Consider the following 20,949-nt stretch of genomic DNA (forward strand, 5'->3'; position numbering starts at 1 on the left):
CAAAACCTGCATATGTGAATACACCCTGACACTTGTTTTTTTTTTACTTTTCTCAGTTTGTTGTAGGCAGAGATGGAGTTTGTGGGACCATATGTGAACATTCACCCTTTGATGGAATAGTCCTTGTACAATGTACAGAACACCTGCTGAGATACATGTGAGTTTACACCTTCTTTATTGAAATACATTTTACATTTGTTTCTTTCCATGTTATTCTTCTTGAATGACTGAATGTTGCCCACGGATTGTACAATAGAATATACAAGTATTAGATGACATTATTAGCAACTCGATTTTAATTTCTTGCAGTTGCAAAAGTTGTCAGTGAGGCTGAACCAACATGTGCTGTAATATGAAAAACATGTATTTCATTGTGTAAGATAGTAGTTTTTATCTTTTTTCTATTATTGTACGGAAATGCTTTACATTAATAGGATCAGGACTTAAAGGGGTATTCCATTTTAGACATTTATGGCATATCCACTCGATATGCCATAGATGTCGGAGAGTCCTGCTTCTGGTACCCACAACTATATCCAGAACAGAAGACCCCCCCAAGCTCGTCCCACCTTAGAGTGGCAGCTGCTAGCCACCGCATCCAGGCGGTGACTCAATAGTAAGGTGGCCGGGAATTACACAAACAGCCAAGCTCACTATGCTCGCCAATTTCTGTAACTCCCATAGGAGTTAATGGGCCAATAATCCCGAAACATGAGTTGCTTTACATAAAAGGTAATGCTGGCAGTCATTGCTATCCATATATTTTGGAACACTTTATATTAATCTGACATTATATTTTATGTAATTAGTAAGATATATTTAGTTATTTTATACTGGGGAAAGTAAAGCTTAAAACTTTAGTATACTTACTAAAATATCTGGATCAATAAAAAACAGAAAAAAACTAAATGTTTTATACTTGGACATTTTCTAATATTATCACTGTTGAAATTCCACCAGCAATTTTCAAGCTTTTGGTCTATCACTGTGGGCGGGGGCTGCAGTTGGTGTTTTATATAAATACAGTATTGTGCAAAAGTTTTAGACAGTTGTGGAAAAATGCTGCAACGTAAGAACGCTTTCAGAAATAGAAGTGTTAATAGTTTATTTTAATCAATTAACTCTTTCTCGACCGCCCACTGTCTTTTGACGGCAGGCGGTGCAGGTGCTTAGTCTGCAGCAACGTCTTTTGGCATCGCTGTAGGTCAGGCTGATGAGCGCTCGTGTGAGCGCTCATCCTCTAAGCAGGAGCTGTAACTAACAGCTCCTGATCTTAGAGCAGCCTCCTGTATACAGCTGGGGTCGGAAAACATTCGGACCCCAGCTGTTTAACCATTTGATTGCCGCGGTCCGTGACCACAGCATGATCAAAGGGTATTCCCCTCTTTGATCGCATCACTGGGATTCCGGTGATGCGATCAAACACCGGGGAATCCCTCTGCAGTCAGCCCTGGGGACCTACAAAAGTCCCCAGGGCTGTCTTTTCCATTTACAAGTTAAAAAAAAAGTTATAAATAAAGTTATCCCTTAATGGGATTTAAAAAAAAGTAACAAAAAAATAAATTAAAAAAAAGTCATCATTGTGCATAAAATAAATTTTATTGCCCCTACACTAAATAAAAACAAAAAACCTACATATATTAGATATGTACATGACCGTAATAACCTGAAGAATTAATCTAATGGGTTATTTAGCGTGAAACGTGAACGGGATAGAAAATAAACAAGAAAAACAATGCAGAGAATCGCTTTTTCCTATATTTACGCCGTAAAAAAAAGTTTTTTTTTACCCCCAAACTGTGGGGGAAAAATACTATTTCTCTTGCATAAAACAAGGCCTCATACAGCCACGTCAATGAATAAATAAAATAGGTATGGCTGCTGAAAGGCAGAGAGGTCAAAACAGAAAGATTTAGCTGGTCATTAAGGTCTTTTCAGGCCCGGTCATTAAGGAGTAAACAAAATACAAAGTGAATAAACAGAAGAGAAATCGAAATGAAATCAATATTTGGTGCGACTACTCTTTGACTTCAAAACAGCATCAATTCTTCTAGGTACACTTGTACATAGTCATGGATTTTGTAGGATTATAGTCAGGTGTATGATTAACCAATTATAATCAACAGATGATGATAATGATTATCATTTTCATATGTAGGTTGAAACAGTCTTTAACTGTAACAGAAACAGCTGTGTAGGAGGCTTAAAACTGGGTGTGGAACAGCCAAACTCTGCCACAAAGGTGATGTTGGGGAAGACAGTTTCATGTCACAGGTCCACCATGGCAAGACTGAGCACAGCAGCAAGACACAAGATAGTTATACTGCATCTGCAAGGTCTCTCCTAGGTAAAGATTTCAAAGCAGACTGGGGTTTCAAGCTGTGCTGTTCAAGCTCTTTTGAAGAAGCACAAAGAAAGAGGCAACAATGAGGACTGTAGATACAGTGGTCAGCCAAGAAAATAGTGCAGCAGATCAAATACCCATCATGCTCACTTCCCTTTGAAATCGGGAGATGTCCAGCAGTGCCATAAGCTCAGAACTGGCAGAAACCAGTGGAACCCAGGTACACCCATCTACTGTTCAAAAATCTCTGGCCAGAAATGGTCTCCATGGAAGAATTGTGGCCACAAAGCCATAACTTCTATGTGGAAACAAGGCCAAGTGACTCAACTATGCACGAAAACATAGAAACTGGGGTGCAGAAAAATGGCAGCAGGTGCTCAGGACAGATTACTCCAAATTTTAAATATTTGGCTGAAACAGAAGGCAGCTTGTTCGCCAAAGGGCTTGGGAGTGGTACAACAATGAGTGTCTGCAGGCAACAGTGAAGCATGCTGGAGGTTCCATGCAAGTTTCAGGCTGCATTTCAGAAAATGGAATCGGGGATTTGATCAGCACACAACTGTGTTCGGTCCGTGATATACAGTCCGCATGTCGGCCCCATGTCCCGGACCGAACAAAGTGCAGGGAGCCGGGCTCCTAGCATCATACTTATCTATGACGCTCGGTGTCACTGCCGGGCTGCGGGACAACTGTCTCGTACTGTAATCATGTTTTCATAAAGCTGACTATTAATGTCTATTTAACATCTGGGCTCATTGTATATTTTCATAATGTACAAACCAATTCTCGTTAAATTTGATGGACTCTGATTTGATCCTAAATATGTGGGGAAAAATTGTGTTCCCAACTGCCCCCTTCACCAGTCATTAGATTTGGCCCACCACTTTTGCAGTAAACACAGCTGGCTTACCCCCTCTCTAGTCACAGCTGGTGAGAGCAGTCCTCCCTCCCCACTTCTTAAGTAGATACAGCAGGAGCCTCACTCATTTTCTTATTATTTGCAGCAGGCTAACACAGATTGAAGCAGGAGGAGCATACAGCACGGTCATCATATGACAGCTGCTACAGTATGTGCCCTCCCTAACCGGACCGCCTTTGCCTGTGACTGCTTTTTGCAAGAGATATGGATGGTGTGAGAGACAGCGTCCAACTCCACACGTTTCGCTCCATGGCTGCAGCCCTGATGTGGCTGTGGCGGCAGTCATGCAGTGCTGCGCCTAATAGAATAGAGACCCACTTAAAAGAGGTCACAGTAAAGTTCCAAGTGGACTTATACAGTTTGATCACAATGTCAAAGTTCTTCATGTCAATGTTTATAAATTTTGCTTAGCAGCAATAGATCAATGTTAATAAAGTGGATGTGCGATCCATGTATTTTTCTAAAGTTACGCACAGTTTTAGAATTGAGATCACTCTTTGTTGAAATTAAGGGGATGTTACAGAAAGAGATGTCTGACTTGATTTCAAAGCTGTGCATGTACAGCCTGCTCGCCATCATAAATCAGAACGGAAACAGCAAGTTCTCGAATCACCAATCACTGTTTTATCAGGACATACAATACTGTAGTGTCAAAGTAGAGAGGATTGTAGAATTCTTCATAATATGTCAAAGATACAAAGGTACCTGTCTTCTGTTCTTCTAAAGTGTTACAGCATTGCTTACAATAGAATTTAGTATTTGACCTATTGCCTAAAATTACTATGTTCGCCATCTTTCAATTGAACCACTTGATAATATTCCAACAGCAACATCAGCCGTCACCAAGGGATACTACTCCTGGGGTAGCGACCTGGGTGTACCCAGCAGCGAAGTACACATCCCTGTACAGGGTTTAAAGGGTGAAGACCGGGGGTTCTCTGCTCCCTGGTGTAGCCCCAAGTCAAATCCCTTGGTGACAAGGAGGGTTCACACCGTCCCCTACTGGCACTACTATAGCCCAAATCTAGGGCTATCATTACATTAACATTTTTGGTGGTATTCATTTCTTATTTTTCATACAACTATCTATCTATATATACATATATATATATATATATATATATATATATATATATATATATATATATATATATATTTCTTTTTTTTTTTTTTTTTTCAATATTCCAGTATTGAAATAATAGGCTGACAGTTCCTGTTTTCTGCAGTCAACTCTTCAGCTTTGCTGTGTAGACTGGGATACCCTCAGCAGAAGGTGGAATATTTTATGTATGCTTTAAAAGGGAATTCCACCCAAAATGCATGTTTTGACATACAAATGAAACATGTACGTAGATTACATCATGTATTTTGTAAGTTTATACCTTTGCGGATTTTGAAAACTATAGAGCACATAAACACATTTGCTACTACTCAGAGATTTTAATTAAAAAAATCAAACAACGTGGCAAAATAACATGAATTTGATAGCAATGTGTTTAGAATATTGTGTCAAAGATTTAAGGTAACTAATTCCTCTGAATAGTGCTCAAGTGACCATAACCAATAACGCTCCATCTCCTCAAAATAACACTGAGACTTTGGGTTTATTTTATATATAAAAGACACGCAATTTTAAATAATGAGCAAGGGGAGTCCATGGAACTACAAAAATCTGGCCCCAAACTGTCCACTCATGTAAAATATTACCTCCAGCCAATTCCCCACAGGCTCAGGGGCACCATTAACAACCACAAATGGCTGTTATAACTGTAAGGCCTCATTTACACGAGCGTGTGCGTTTTGCGCGCGCATAAAACACAGCGTATTGCGCGCGTTGGCATTGCGTTTTGACTGCGTATACGCAGCGTTGTTGCGTTTTAAATGCGCGCACGACTAGCGTTTGCAACGCGCGTCAAAAACGCAGAGGGGATTAATGGCAAGCCAGCCTACAAATAGGTCAGCTGGCCCAACCCCTGCTTGCTGGGAGAAGCAGGTTTAGCACCTTAATCTCCGCCTCTGCCGAGCTCGTCGATGTGTGGAATGTGCCTTTGGCATTATGTCGAACAGGTGGCGTGTATTTCTGACGACAATGCAATTGTCCATGCAGAATGTGACACGTGTTATACAAACGTGTGTCGGGCTGCATAACTTCTGCTGCATTAATGATGCTACCTTTGATGCTGAATATATCATAATACATGCAGGCAGCAGCCACACTGTCCCGGTTATTCCTCTCGGCCGATCTCTCTCATCCGGCCTTCGCGTGAGGGATACTTTGCCGCCATATTTTGAGTGTCGATCAGGAGCCGCCCCGTGGGTGCGTGATGACCTTTGAAGGGTTCTCTGTTGTTTGGCGGCTTCACTACACACGTCACATGTGGCCAGGGTTTTTTGTTTTTTTTGGGGTTTGTGTTGGGTTAGGGACTTGCAAAACAAGAGGACCCTTGACGCGGGTTGCGAGCTTACATCTGTCGGGGTTTGAGCAGGACTTTTGAAATTGGCAACCTTCTTTCTGGAGATAGAATGATGTGCGGCCTAAAGTTAGGAAAGTCCAATTGCAAGTGTACTTAGTTTGCTTCGGGGCCCATGACAGCACCTAAACGTTCGCACCTCTTGCAAACCATGTCAAACCCCGAGAGATGAACTAAAACCTCATCTCACGTGTGTATGCATTGGGCCCAAAGGCCAGAAGTGTGAGAGGGTATAGCCAAAGGAAATGTGGCTCAAACATTGTGTTGAGGGGTATCAATGAAAAACAACACGAAATCTAACCAATCAACATCCATTTTTTTAATAATGTGTTTGGAAAACACACAAACATATGGCATAACCAACAAAAACACCAACATGGTGTATAATATACATCAAAAATACATAAGACGGCGAGTTGCCATCCCTGCATCAAAATCAACTATGGCGTCAAAATATCAGTCCTCCAACACACTCAAAGGTGTTGGTACTGGTGGCCCGGGGACGAATACGCCGGCATTTCAGCACCACTATGCTGGACCTGGAGCTGTGGAGGTTGTTCCTCGCCAGCATAGTGGTGCTGATGTTGCCCGTGGTATGTTGGGGCAGGGAAGTGGGGAACCATGGGGCGCATATAGGGATGCGGACGTGGCATCTGGGGCCTGGATGGAATGGGCCCGGCATCTGGGGCGTGGTGGCCGGCATTGCTAAACTGCGCCACTGCTCAATGGCCGTGAAGCACTGGTTGGGATTGTGGGGCGGTCTGGAGGCGTCGATCAACGTTACGATCGACGCTTGCAGACGGCCCATACGGTCCATGGGGACCAGCCGGAATAGGGGAACGATGCTGCGCCCAAAGGCGTCGTTCCCGTCCTCATCTGTGGCTCGCCTCAGATATTCCAGGACCCGCGTATCGACTTGCCCAGCTGTGGAGGCCTGTTGAGCACGGCGCCGGCGAGTGCGGGCATGCACGGGGCGATCCTTAGCCGGAGAGGCGACGGCCCGTGCAGACTGGCCAGGGGCGGGGTCCAGGGGTGTCGGCTCGGGGCTAGGGGGCAGTACATGGGCAGCAGGAGGTTCCGGCAGGGACTCTCCAACGTCCGTCTCCTCTGTCGTATCCTCCAAGTTGTCGGTGGTTCTATAATGAGAAAATTACGTTAGAACAGAATATAGAACAATGCCCACAACAACACGATGGCAAACAGGACATGGGCGAACACACATTAGACACATGCAAAAGCAGAATCTCTTACGTGCGCATCGCCATTATGTCCTTCAGGAACATCAGCTGTTTTGTGTACATATAAGGGCGCTTACGCGATCCGCCATCTCCGCTGCGTTCCTTTTCCCCCATTTCACGGCGGAATTGGTCACGGCAGCTCCGCCACCGTGTTTTGATGTCTTTGACTGTTGGAGTAAAAACAAATATCACGCCATAATAACTATGCCCTCTCACTAAAATGAGGGGCCCTGCACTGCCAATTACGTGGTACACGGTGATGCGCCTGCTCCACAAAAGGTCATCGGGCAAATGCGCGGAAGACACATACAGGGTCCCAGTTCTTCAATAGGGATGACATTGCATTGACAGAAAAAGCATGGTACTCACCCAACCGACTGCGGTCCCGGGTTCGGCCACTCTCCCACTCCTGGCCAAAAAGCTCCCTCGCGACCTCCTCCCAGGCGTCCTCCTTGACCGTGCGGTCGTGGTACGCCTCCGCGCGAGTGTCCCAAATTGCATGATGGCCCTGGACCAGGGCGATGAGGCGCTCCACGTCCATCCCACGCGGCATGGCAGCAGATGTCAGTGGAAGCTAACTTCTGTCTCCAGTTAATAGCCTTGCCCACTCGCAGTCAAAACGCAAGCACTTCCTGGTTTTTGTTTGCTTTGTCCAGCTTTATAGACTCTTTTTCATGGACATAACAAGTGATGCGTGAATTTCGCGCATTGCAACGCAGGAGCATCCGTGTGTCATGCGTGGTTTTCACGCACCCATTGACTTCAATGGGTGCGTGATGCGCGAAAAACGCACGATTATAGAACATGTGGTGAGTTTTACGCAACGCACTCGCGCAGCGCAAAATTCACGCATCGTCTGCACTGCCCCATAGAGTAATATAGGTGCATACGACACGCGTGAAATGCACGCGCGTCGCACACGTGAAATGCACGCGCGTATAGTACGCTCGTGTAAATGAGGCCTAAACCACTCTCCAGGACACCACCCAGCAGGAGCCCAAAATTAGGCCAGACCACCAAGCAAATTATAGTTTGGGAGGGACAATACCCATGATGAATCCCCCGCACCAATTTACCACCAACTCCAATGACCCACAATCCGCCACACGAACATACTTAGAAAACCTTCAAGTATGAGAGGCCCCACTAATCAACAAGGACTGCTCCATTCTCTCCTAGATCCTCAAGGCCCATAAGTCAATGCCCACAGCATTAAGGTGAATTGCGTCTGCTAACCAAAAACTCCCCAGGCCATCTTCAAAGTCGTAGTGACACACAAAGACTCCACCGTTTCGCACTACGAAACCAGAAACTGCCCGGTTAACTTTTACACGGGCCTTATTCAGGCGTGCCACTGAGCGAGCATGTTGTCAAACCCTCCGTGTCAAACCCTCCGAGGGACAATCTCCGGCCCCACGACTACTGTCCTGGGACAACAGGCCCAGAGGCGGAGAAGATCATATTTGATGTCTGGAATCAGCTCCCTGAAAGGGTGCACCCCGGGGTCGTTTCCACCCACATGCAACACTAATACATCCGGTGGCCCTATCCAGTTGTGCAAAACTGTGAAATTCAAGCAGAACCCAATTCCAGGCTATACCTCCAATGCCAAGCCAGCAAACAATTGCCACGGACTGAAGGAAACCCAGTTGTCGTCCATAAGGTCGGACATCAGCCCGTTCAGCCCCGCAATGCATGTAGGAATGCCCGATAGTCCACACTAACCGAGCAGCAGCATCTGAATCAAAGAAAAAGAAATGGGGTGGGAGGTTTAAAGAGGCTCTGTCACCAGATTATAAATGCCCCATCTCCTACATAATCTGACCCGCGCTGTAATGTAGATAACAGCAGAGGTTTTTATTTTTAAAAACGATAATTTTTGAGCAAGTTATGAGCTAGTTTAGATTTATGCTAATGACTCTCAATGGACAAATGGGCGTGTTTTTACTTTTTACCAACTGGGTGTTGTACAGAGGAGTGTATGAGGCTGACCAATCAGTGACTAATCAGTGTCCTACACTTCTCATTGTTCCAGCCCAGCATGATCCACAGCACAGTGTGATTGTGCAGTGAAAGAAGTAAACATGCCCAGTTGCTAAAAACACAATACACGCCCAGTTGGAAATAAGAGAAAAAACTCCCAGTTGTCCATTAGAAAGGCTAATTTGCATAAATATAAAATTGCTCATAACTTGGCCAAAAATTATCGTTTAAAAAAAAAAACTTTACTGTTATCTACATTGCAGCGCCGATCACATGCAATAGGAGATAGGGATTTGATAATCTGGTGACAGAGCCTCTTTAACAGTTACTCAAGGACAAAAATTACCCCAAGCCCAACAAAAAGAACCACATTCCTAATGTTACAAAAATGGAAGGCGTACATTAGACCGGAATCTCCCAGATTTCCAGTGACCTATACGCTTCACCACCTCCGGCTCCAGCACCCATGAAGCCGCCTCTGTAGCCGCCCCTATGCGAAAGGAATGAGGGGCAAAAACAGACCCATCCAACCCCAACGTAGAAAGGCATTTCCGAAAAAACCCATGTAAATGGGTACCTGGACAAAAATGATTCACCTACACAGCACAGCAGCTGACCCACAGAAAACAGTCGAATATGAACTGTAATGAGCAAAACAAACCACCGGGCACGTCCTCGCCCCAGGAACCTTCCCCAACACTACGCTTTTTCCCTTACCAACCTGGACTGTTTTCGACCACTGAATCCAAAACTGGGTGCAACCAATTCCCCTATGCAAAGGGCCCAGAATAAGGCCCAAAAAAAGCCAACCTATACAAACACACCTCGAAAGGAGAAAAACAAACGCCCTTTAAAACCTCCCACAAACCAGGTGATGCCTGTCCAGTAAAACCCTACCCCTCAAGGCCTGGACAACCAAGAAACCTTTTGTGACATCTTCAAAACCACGTATCTTAAAACCGAAGGCCAAAGCTGACACAAAATGATTCAAAGTAGAAAGTATATAGGAGGGAACCTCCAGCTCACCTTGAGGCAAAAATTCCAATGCCTGCTGCGCACGGATCCTCGTGTCGGCACACGTTGGTAGGAATGTAACAAGGAAGTAGATGAGATCCAGCGCAAAAAGAGGGTTATTCAGAGATATATTAAAATGGAATCTTGTTCCAATTTTATTGAATAAGTAGACATAAAAACATGTTTTTATGTCTACTTATTCAATAAAATTGGAACAAGATTCCATTTTAATATATCTCTGAATAACCCTCTTTTTGCGCTGGATCTCATCTACTTCCTTGTTACAAAATGATTCACTTTCGACTCTGACCAGCCCGTCATTGAAACCTGCCCTTGGAACCCCAGCAAAGCCACCACCCGATCACTGTCCTGTTGAACACCATCCAAACCTGCCAACCACCTTTCCCAGTCCCTCGACGCCGTATTGTAAGCTAATCAAGTACCAGGTGCCAGAGACGACCGGATCCATCCTCCCACTGGTCGCAAACCAAGCCCCATAGATGTTGCGGGCATTGGATTCCCACCGAGTCCACCTCCGGAGCCAACATCCTAAACCGATCCCACTGTAAACGAGAAAGAGAATCTGAATTAGAATACTTTACTACAGATATATGAACCGCGACAATTCACTCATTCAGGGGAGTGCACCGCAAAAACCAAATGACGCAAGAGACTAATCACTGGCGGGGAGGACGCAGACACCTTATTACTGGCCATTACCACACCCATATTGCCACAATGAAAACAGACTTTGCTGTTCCAGAACCTGTCACTCCAAATCACAACTGCCAGTAAAATAGGAAAAGTTCCAGAAGAGCCAGGTTCCGCAACAAACCAAGCTCCGACCACTCCGACGGCTACCGAGACACACACCACTGCCCTTTACAATACGCGCCGAAACCCAAGCTACCCACAGCATCAGTAAACAGCTCCCAATTGAAACTATGCACCACCGGAGCTACCAACAGCGACTTCCCATTATACAAACTCAGGAACTCAGACCAAACCACCAAATCGTCCGTGTTCCCTGGTTAGGCGAACAAAAGGATGCAGCACCGTGGCCCCCGCCAGACTTCTAGAAAATACCCTGCCCATAGGCATTATGCGGCATGCAAAATTAAGTTTGCCAAGGAGGCATTGCAAATCTCTGAGGGGTATTTTACGCAAATGTCGCTTCTCAGCACGTCAGCATGCAGTGCTACCAGTTTATCTTTGGGAAGTCGACATTCCATGTTAACAGAATCAATCGTGATTCTGAGAAACACGATACAAGACCATGGTACCTCAATATTCTCAGGAGTCAATGGGACGCTGAAACACAGAGCCCCCCACTGGATAGTGTGAAGCAGGACAGAACAAACCGAAGACCACACGTTCCCGACGGATAAGAAGTCGTCCACGTAATGAATGGCTGACGTGGCGTCGACCACGTCACATATCACCCATTCCAGGAAAGAGCTGAAAGCCTCAAAATAGGCGCACAATATTGACCAAGCCATTGAGAGGCACCGGACAACAAGATAAGCCCTGTTCCAATAACACCCCAACAGCCACAGGCTGTCGGGAAGTACCGGGAGGAGGCGGAAAGCAGATTCGATATCTGTTTTTGCCATCAAGTCCCCCCTGCCACAGTACTGAACCAACTCAACCGCCGCGTCAAAAGATGTGTACACCACTGAGCAAAGCAATGCCATCATTGACCGAACGCCCGCGCAGGTGCGAGGGGTGAATAAGCCAAAACTTGTTTGGGTCCTTTTAGGGACAACGCCGAGCAGGGAGACACTACCAAATTGGGTAAAGGACTACTCAGGAAGGGGCTTGCCATCCTACCCAAACCGACCTCCTTATTTAATTTCTCTGTGACAAACCCCGGATATTGATGTGCAGACCGCAAGTTCTGCAAAAAAACTGGGACCTCGTGAGGAGGGGAATGGATCCTGAAACCGAACCGAAAACCATCAGACAACAGCTCCGCTCGCGCCATGTCGGGGAATTTATTTAGATAAGCCTGCATCTCTAATCAATTCACTGGCGTCGGCCCTTGGCTAGAACTGCTTTATCCTTTCCCCCTTGCTTTTCCTAAAGCATTTAGATGACCCGTGTGAGAACAGCTATGTTTAAATTTGCACCCTGCTCCGAATTTGTACTGGCCCTCGTTAAACTGCCATCACAGACAGGATTTTCCCCCTGATTTAGAACTACCTTAGGCGAACTGTGTGGAAGGGCCAGCCGCACCGTCCCCCCATAAAAAGACTGACCAAAATGAACAGGGGCCATCACACGCATTTACAGTCCAATGTCCTTATTATCCCACCGAATGTTTGAAACCAGTTCGTAAAGGTTAGGAAAATTAACTGTTACAGACGCTTCTCTTCCTCTTCATTCTTGCTCTCAACCCGTTTTCCTTTATCAAGATTGAACTTCTCCAGGGGGAGGAGGGAGAATATCTCTACATACACATCGAAAACCTGGTGCAGCAGGAACACCTTTAAATCTACATACACATCATTACATATTTTCTCTTGCTTCAAATGCACGCCCAAAGGGCCATCAAAATGCACGTAAACTTCCCCTTTCACTTTATCGTCCAGCCTCACCCTATCCACATCCTTATCCTTCTCCGTTTGGACCGACGCTATCACCCACGATTCCTTAGCCAATGACCCAACCACTGAGGATCTAACCCCCCCAACGGCCAACCCGACCGGCGATTGAACCCATGCAGTGACAGGGATAAGCCACCTCCATCACACCGAGCCAATAATTCTCTCACACAACTTAGCAATTACTGTACTTCCCCCACCTTACCTTGCCCAAACATTGGTGGCGCAACACTACTACCCACATCTAATGCTGTCCCCGCCCAGGATCCATCCACCACCCCAGGGGATCTAAACACTGGGAAAAAAATATGGATGTGAAATAGACTCACCAGGCTGCGTAGATGCTGTGTCCCCACCAGCCGGGGCAAAGGAGACATCTCAATTCCCGTCCTCCACTACATCCGGATCCATGGACTCGACTAGACCGTCAGGGGCACTACATGAACAGCATCCGCGCCTCATCTCGGGAGTCCCGGAGTAGGCCTCAGGCGAGAGGGAGCTCATCTCCCATCCAGCAGGAATTGCCACAGCGTTGGGGCCGGTGGGTCGCCGCCCACCGCCAGCAGTCCATACGACAGCCAACCGCGGCCTACGTGAAGTTACGCGACTCACTTCCTGACAGGCGGGCCGCCCGACTCGAGCCTCATCAGGTCGGCCTGCTATAGTCCGGGAAGCAGGGATCTGGAGACAGGGGGCGGTCACCGATGCAAGGGAGCCTGCATCCCCATCTCCGCAGAGTCAGGCCGGTGCGGCGGATTCCTCTTAGACTGGGCCCTGCGGCTCCGAGCGGTGGAACTGGGCACACGGGCTGGAGTATCCCTTGAGGGTCTACGAATAATGCGCCTGACTCGCAGCTGTACATATGGGCTCAAGTGCGCTGGAGGATGCGCTCGCCGGGAACGCCGCTGTGAAGGAGACGCCAACTCCACCGGTCGCACAGAGGGACGCAAGTTATAGACCGACAGTGCCGCCGGAGCAGAAGGCCCTGGCGACACGCTGTGACTGGCCGCCTCCGACCCACCTCCAGACAGCTCCTGCAGACCAGTCCTCCCCAGATCCTGTTACAGCCATGCCATGCCACGATCAGCCACTGCGGCTCAAAGCTGGACCAGGAAAGCCTCCATTGTGGTGAGTTTAATTTGGCGGACACCTGGACAAACTGGCACCTGCTGTCTGCTCTGGTAATAGAGCGAATCACTACCTGCTCTGACCTTTTTATCACCGCTGACTCATAGCACCCCCCTTCCAAACTCTCTCCTACTCCTCCTCTCTATAGTTAACTCTTCCCTTCCTGCAACCCTGTTCATGATGGCCTACCATTATGGCTTTCAGCTAGGTCCGGACAATACTTTCATTCTAAATGGCATGGAGAAATTATATAAACAAATTATTTTAGTAAAACATCTGCATGAAATAAATAAAAAAATATATGAATTTATGCATTATTTGTGGCAATCATGCTGGTTATTAGTTTGTGCTGCGTAGATCAACACATTTCCTGTTTTATCTAAAAACAGTCACCTAGCAGGCTGCTGTTGATTGATCCAGTCTGGGTTTGGTTCTCTGTTTAGTACAAGGGTTTACTGAACTAAACATCTAGTGATGCATTTCTCACCTTAGGTACTCCCCTTTTGCATACAACCAGATGCCCTTGCACATACCCAGCCACCCCAAACACATACCTATATTCCCTAGTCACACTGCAGCGTAGTCGGGCAATCCAAGTAGCAACGGGGGTGCTGTGAGGAGGAACGGGGGGTTTTTGGGTCCGTGTTCTCGCGGTCTGTGGGTGTCCCAGCGCTGTTGCCCTCCGCGTTCACATAATTATCACCTAACTTGTGGATAGGACAACCCCTTTAAATAAAAACTGTAAACTGTGTGCATAGAAGATTTTGGCTCTATGCTGATATATGCATCAATATGGTGAATTTGATAATGGTAAAACTCTCTTTCTGCATCTACGTGCTCTAGCTGGTGACCTTTGACCTGTGTGGTCAGATCTTGATCACCTTGTTCTTTGTCAGTGTTGGTGGTTTGCAGCTATAGGACTATTACGAGGCAAACATAACAGGCAGGAGCATAGTCAAAGAACAAGGTGATCAAGATCTGGCCACACAGGTCAAAGGTCACCAGCTAGAGCACGTAGATGCAGAAAGAGAGTTTTACCATTATCAAATTCACCATGATGATGCATATATCAGCATAGAGCCAAAATCTTCTTAGCTGTATACAGAGAATCAGCAAAGAGGTACGCATACTTCAAGCAAAGCTTATTTATAGAATTAAGCAAAGTTCTTTAAAGGGAAGAAAACTGGATCGAAACTGCTATTTTCAGAACTATCCTGTAAGGCTAAATTCACACAACTGATAGTATACGTTTACCTCTCTTCCGTCAGAGGAAGAGAGGATCGAAAGATTAAATGGAAAGCAACAGTTCTGTTAGAATTACCATTGATGTCAATGGTAATTAATTTGTTTCAGTGGCTTTCCGTTTCTCTCCGTTCGCTAGGTTTCTGTTTTTTTTTACTAAAGTAAAAGTGCCGTATGCATAACTTTTCTTTCCGTTACAAAAAAAAAGGAAAACCTAGCGAACGGAGACAAAATGGAAAGCAACTGAAACAAAAGAATTACCATTGTAATCTATGGTAATTCTAACGGAACCGTTGCTTTCTGTTTAATATTTCGATCCTCTCTTCCTCTGATGGAAGAGAGGTAAACGTATACTAACAGTAGTGTGAAAGAAGTCCAAAAAGAAAAAAAAAATACAACAGGCTCAACCACAGATGGATCTCTCTATTTAGCCAGTACCTCAATATAGAAATTACATTTAAATGGCATAGATTTCCATCTTTTTGGTGAAAAGCTGTTAGCATAGTCTGAAGTCTCCCTACTACTGCTCTCAGTGTTTCGGTAAATAAAAAAATATTCCTAATTTGCAATTCACAGCCCATCAGACTGTCTAATAAATGTCTACTTTTATACAATTTTCAGGAAAAACAGTCCCAAAAAACTGGTGAGGGCTGATTCTGTGAGTGAACTTCCAGCTCCTAGAAGACTTAGGTGGAAATGTTCCCCAGAAATTCAGGGACATTTGGCATCATCAGCTGAAAAACTTCAACGGTATTTACTGTATTATCATTTTAATATTTCATTTCTATTTTTTTTAACATTTTATGTAGATATTCTCTACAGGCATAGTACAAGAGATTTTGATTTAAATGAGTTTCTTGATTATTGCAAATTCACATCAGCACATCCTGGACCAGCTGACAGGAATAGAACTAACGCCGGCGGTGGGTGCCACTCTTGCTGGTGGTCCTCAGCACCGGGTCTCATACATGCCTCGTCAGCGTGGCTGCAGGTATATTCTGCCTGCCTCTCCTCCTGCGTGTCCTTCCTAGGGCGCACGTGTTCTGGTCGCCTCTTAGAGGGACATCGAGCACATTGCAAAATCCCCTAATCAATCCCTGTTGCTACTGGACTATATAAAGGCACATCTTCAGATCACCTGGTGCATGAGCAACTTTGGTGCAACCTAGTTTGTTATCCGGCTGTATCCAGCTATCCACTACCAGCATGAATCCAGCTACCCGCTGTCAGTCTGCATCCTATTACCTGCTACCAGTTCGCATCCTGTTACCAATCAGTCTGCATCCCGCTATCTACTGCCAGTCTGTATCCAAATAATTGAGACGAGACTGAGGCTTCCTGCTGATTACGAAGTATGTCTTCTGATCCTCACCCACCTGCCAAGGTATCATCTGCCAGTGCCTGTACCCTCTGTGTACTACACCATTGTATCCCGGTCCACTAGGCCAACCTCTACTTGCACTGGGACATCCTCAAATGGTAGCGACCTGGTAGTGTTCCCGCAGCAAAATTCTGATTCCCATATAGGGGTTAAAGGGTGAAGACTGGGGAGGCCACTTAGGGCCAACTCTAAGGGCGTTATCTAAGTCAAACCGGTGGAGTGACACACAGGGCCGTATTTACAGCTCACTCTCCCCTAGGCACTAAGCCTGAATACGCCCCCGTTAAAGGCCCATTTACTTTAGCCAATTACCATCATGATTTGCTAGTTTCTGACCAATTCTAATGATATTTGGTCAGTGTTAACAAAGGAGAAGATCAATGATAAAACCTCTGTTTATCATTGCTCTGCAATTGGGAAGTAAACATAATTGTTATCAGTGACACGATTGATAAATGTGAATACCGCTCATAGTGAAATTTACACTTGGCATTGATGCCTAGTGCACAGTCTGGTCCTGGTGTCAGGTGGTGTGGACTGTGTTCCCCAAAACTCATGTGTTCTACTGGGAAATAAGGGGCACACTATGCTGTACCAGAGTCTGTAATCTGCATACATAGATTAGCCCTACCCCCAAATTATAATAATACAATGCCTAAATATTACCACTATGACTAAATAATACTACCATACTGTCACTAGATAACATCAAAATATAATGACTGGATAACACCACCATACTGTGAATGAATAACACCACTATCATACAGTGACCGAATAATACCTCCATACAGTAACTGAATAATATCTCCATACAGTGACTGAATAATACCATCATACAGTGACTGAATAATACCAAACAGTGACTGAATAATACCACCAAACAGTGACTGAATAATACCACCATACAGTGACTGAATAATATCACCATACGATGACTGAATAGTACCACCATACCGTTACTGAATAATACCACCATACAGGGACTGAATAATACCACCATACCATTACTGAATAATACCACCATACTGTGACTGAATAATACCACCATACTGTCACTAGATAACACCACAATATAATGACACCACCATACGTGAATGAATAACACCAATATAACGTGACTGGATAATACCACCATACAGTTTTTGGATAACACCACCATACAGTGACTAGATAATACCGCCATACAGTGACTAAATAACACCACCATACAGTGACTAAATAACACCACCATACAGTGACTGAGTAATACCACCATTCCGAGACTAGATAACATCGCCATACAGTGACTGGATAACACCACCAGATAGTGATTGAATAATACCACCATACCTTGACTAAATAATACCACCAAACCGTGACTGAATATTACCACCATACGGTCACTAGATAACACCACAATATAATGACTGGATAACACCACAATACCGTGAATGAATAACACCACCATACAGTGACTGAATAATACCACCATACAATGACTGAATAACACCACCATACAGTGACTGGATAACACTACCATACTGTGACTAAATAACACCTCCATACAGTGACTAAATAACACCAACATGCAGTGACTGGATAATACCACCATACAGTGACTGAATAATACCACCACACAATGACTGAATAGTACCACCATACCGTTACTGAATAATACCACCATACAAGGACTGAATAATACCACCATACCATTACTGAATAATACCACCATACCATGACTGAAAAATACAACCATACTGTGACTGAATAATACCACCATACGGTCACTAGATAACACCACAATATAATGACACCACAATACTGTGAATGAATAACACCAATATAACGTGACTGGAAAATACCACCATACAGTGACTGGATAATACCACCATACAGTGACTGGATAATACAGTGACTAGATAATTCCACTATACAGTGACTAGATAATACCACCATACAGTGACTGGATAACACCACCATACAGTGACTGAATAATACCGCCATACAGTGACTAAATAACACTGCCATACAGTGACTAAATAACACCACCATACTGTGATTAGATAACACCACCATACAGTGACTGAATAATACCACCATACAGTGACTAAATAATACCACCATACAGTGACTGAATAATACCACCATACTGAGACTAGATAATACCACAATATAATGACTGGATGACACCACAATACTGTGAATGAACACCACCATACAGTGACTGAATAATACCACCATACAGTGACTGAATAATACCACCATACAGTGACTGAATAATATCACCATCCGAAGACTAGATAACATCGCCATATAGTGACTGGATAACACCACCATCCAGTGACTGAAAAATACCCCCAAACCGTGACTGAATAATACCACCATACGGTCACTAGATAACACCACAATATAATGACTGGATAACACCACGATACTGTGAATGAATAACACCACCATACAGTGACTGAATAATACCACCATACAGTGACTGAATAACACAAACATACAGTGACTGACTACCACCATACAGTGACTGAATAACACCACCATACAGTGACTGGATAACACTACCATACTGTGACTGAATAACACCACTACACAGTGACTAAATAACACAAACATACAGTGACTGGATACCACCATACAGTGACTAAATAATACCGCCATACAGTGACTGAGAAATACCACCATACAGTGACTGAATAACACCTCCATACAGTGACTGAATAACACTGCCATACAGTGACTGGATAACACTGCCATACTGTGACTAAATAACACCGTCATACAGTGACTGAATAATACCGCCATACAGTGACTAAATAACACCACTATACAGTGACTAAATAACAGCATACTGTGACTAGATAACACCACCATACAGTAACTGAACATTGCCACCATAGTGACTGAATAATGCCGCCATACAGTAACTAAATAACACCACCATACAGTGACTAAATAACACCACCATACAGTGACTGAATAAAACCACCATACTGTCACTAGATAACACCACAATATAATGACTGGATAACAGCACAATACTGTGAATGAATAACACCACCATACAGTGACTGAATAATACCGCCATACAGTGACTGGATAACACCACCATACAGTGACTGGATAACACCACCATACTGTGACTGAATAACACCTCCATACAGTGACTAAATAACACCTCCATACAGTGACTGGATAACACCGCCATACCGTGACCGGATAACACCACCATACGGTGACTAAATAACACCGTCATACAGTGACTGAATAATACCACCATACCTTGACTGAATAATACCACCATACCGTGACTGAATAAAACCACCATATTGTCACTAGATAACACCACAATATAATGACTGGATAACACCACAATACTGTGAATGAATAACACCACCATACAGTGACTGAATAATACCGCCATACAGTGACTGAATAATATCGCCATACAGTGACTGGATAACACCACCATACAGTGACTGGATAACACCACCATACTGTGACTGAAGAACACCTCCATACAGTGACTAAATAACACTGCCATACAGTGACTAAATAACACCACCATACTGTGACTAGATAACACCACCATACAGTGACTGAATAATAAAACCATACAGTGACACCACCATACAGTGACTGGATAACACCACCATACAGTGACTGGATAACACCACCATACAGTGACTGAAAATACCACCATAACTTGACTGAATAATACCACCATACTGTCACTAGATAACACCACAATATAATGACTGGATGTCACCACAATACTGTGAATGAATAACACCACCATACAGTGACTGAATAATACCACCATACAGTGACTGAATAATACCACCATACAGTGACTGAATAATACCACCATACAGTGACTGGATAACACCACCATACAGTGACTGGATAACACCACTATACTGTGACTGAATAATATCGCCATACAGTGACTAAATAACACCACCATACAGTGACTGAAAAATACCCCCATACAGTGACTAAATAACACCACCATATAGTGACTGAATAAAACCACCATACTGTCACTAGATAACACCACAATATAATGACTGGATAACAGCACAATACTGTGAATGAATAACACCACCATACAGTGACTGAATAATACCACCATAACTTGACTGAATAATACCACCATACTGTCACTAGATAACACCACAATATAATGACTGGATGTCACCACAATACTGTGAATGAATAACACCACCATACAGTGACTGAATAATACCAGCATACAGTGACTGAATAATACCACCATACAGTGACTGAATAATACCACCATACAGTGACTGAATAATACCACCATACAGTGACTGGATAACACCACCATACAGTGACTGGATAACACCACCATACAGTGACTAAATAATACCGCAATACAGTGACCTAAATAACACCACCATACAGTGACTGAGTAATACCAACATATAGTGACTGAATAACACCTCCATACAGTGACTGGATAACACCGTCATACAGTGACTGGATAACACCGCCATACAGTGACTGGATAACACCGCCATACCGTGAGCGGATAACACCGCCATACTGTGACTAAATAACACTGAGATACAGTGACTGAATAATACCGCCATACAGTGACTAAATAACGCTACC

General features: G+C 44.4%; 1 protein-coding gene across 1 annotated transcript in view; it reads left to right on the forward strand.

The window, feature by feature from the left end:
- The window catches only part of CHAT (choline O-acetyltransferase), a 91,973-nt gene that overhangs the window by 47,875 nt on the left and 23,149 nt on the right, over positions 1-20,949 (forward strand). Inside the window, exons 9-10 of the mRNA XM_075842808.1 lie at positions 57-157; positions 15,564-15,692. Of these exons, the coding sequence (XP_075698923.1) occupies positions 57-157; positions 15,564-15,692 (230 nt within the window). The remainder of the gene's footprint in view (positions 1-56; positions 158-15,563; positions 15,693-20,949) is intronic.

The sequence above is a fragment of the Rhinoderma darwinii genome, chromosome 11 (genome assembly GCF_050947455.1).
Source record: "Rhinoderma darwinii isolate aRhiDar2 chromosome 11, aRhiDar2.hap1, whole genome shotgun sequence".
NCBI lineage: Eukaryota > Metazoa > Chordata > Amphibia > Anura > Rhinodermatidae > Rhinoderma > Rhinoderma darwinii.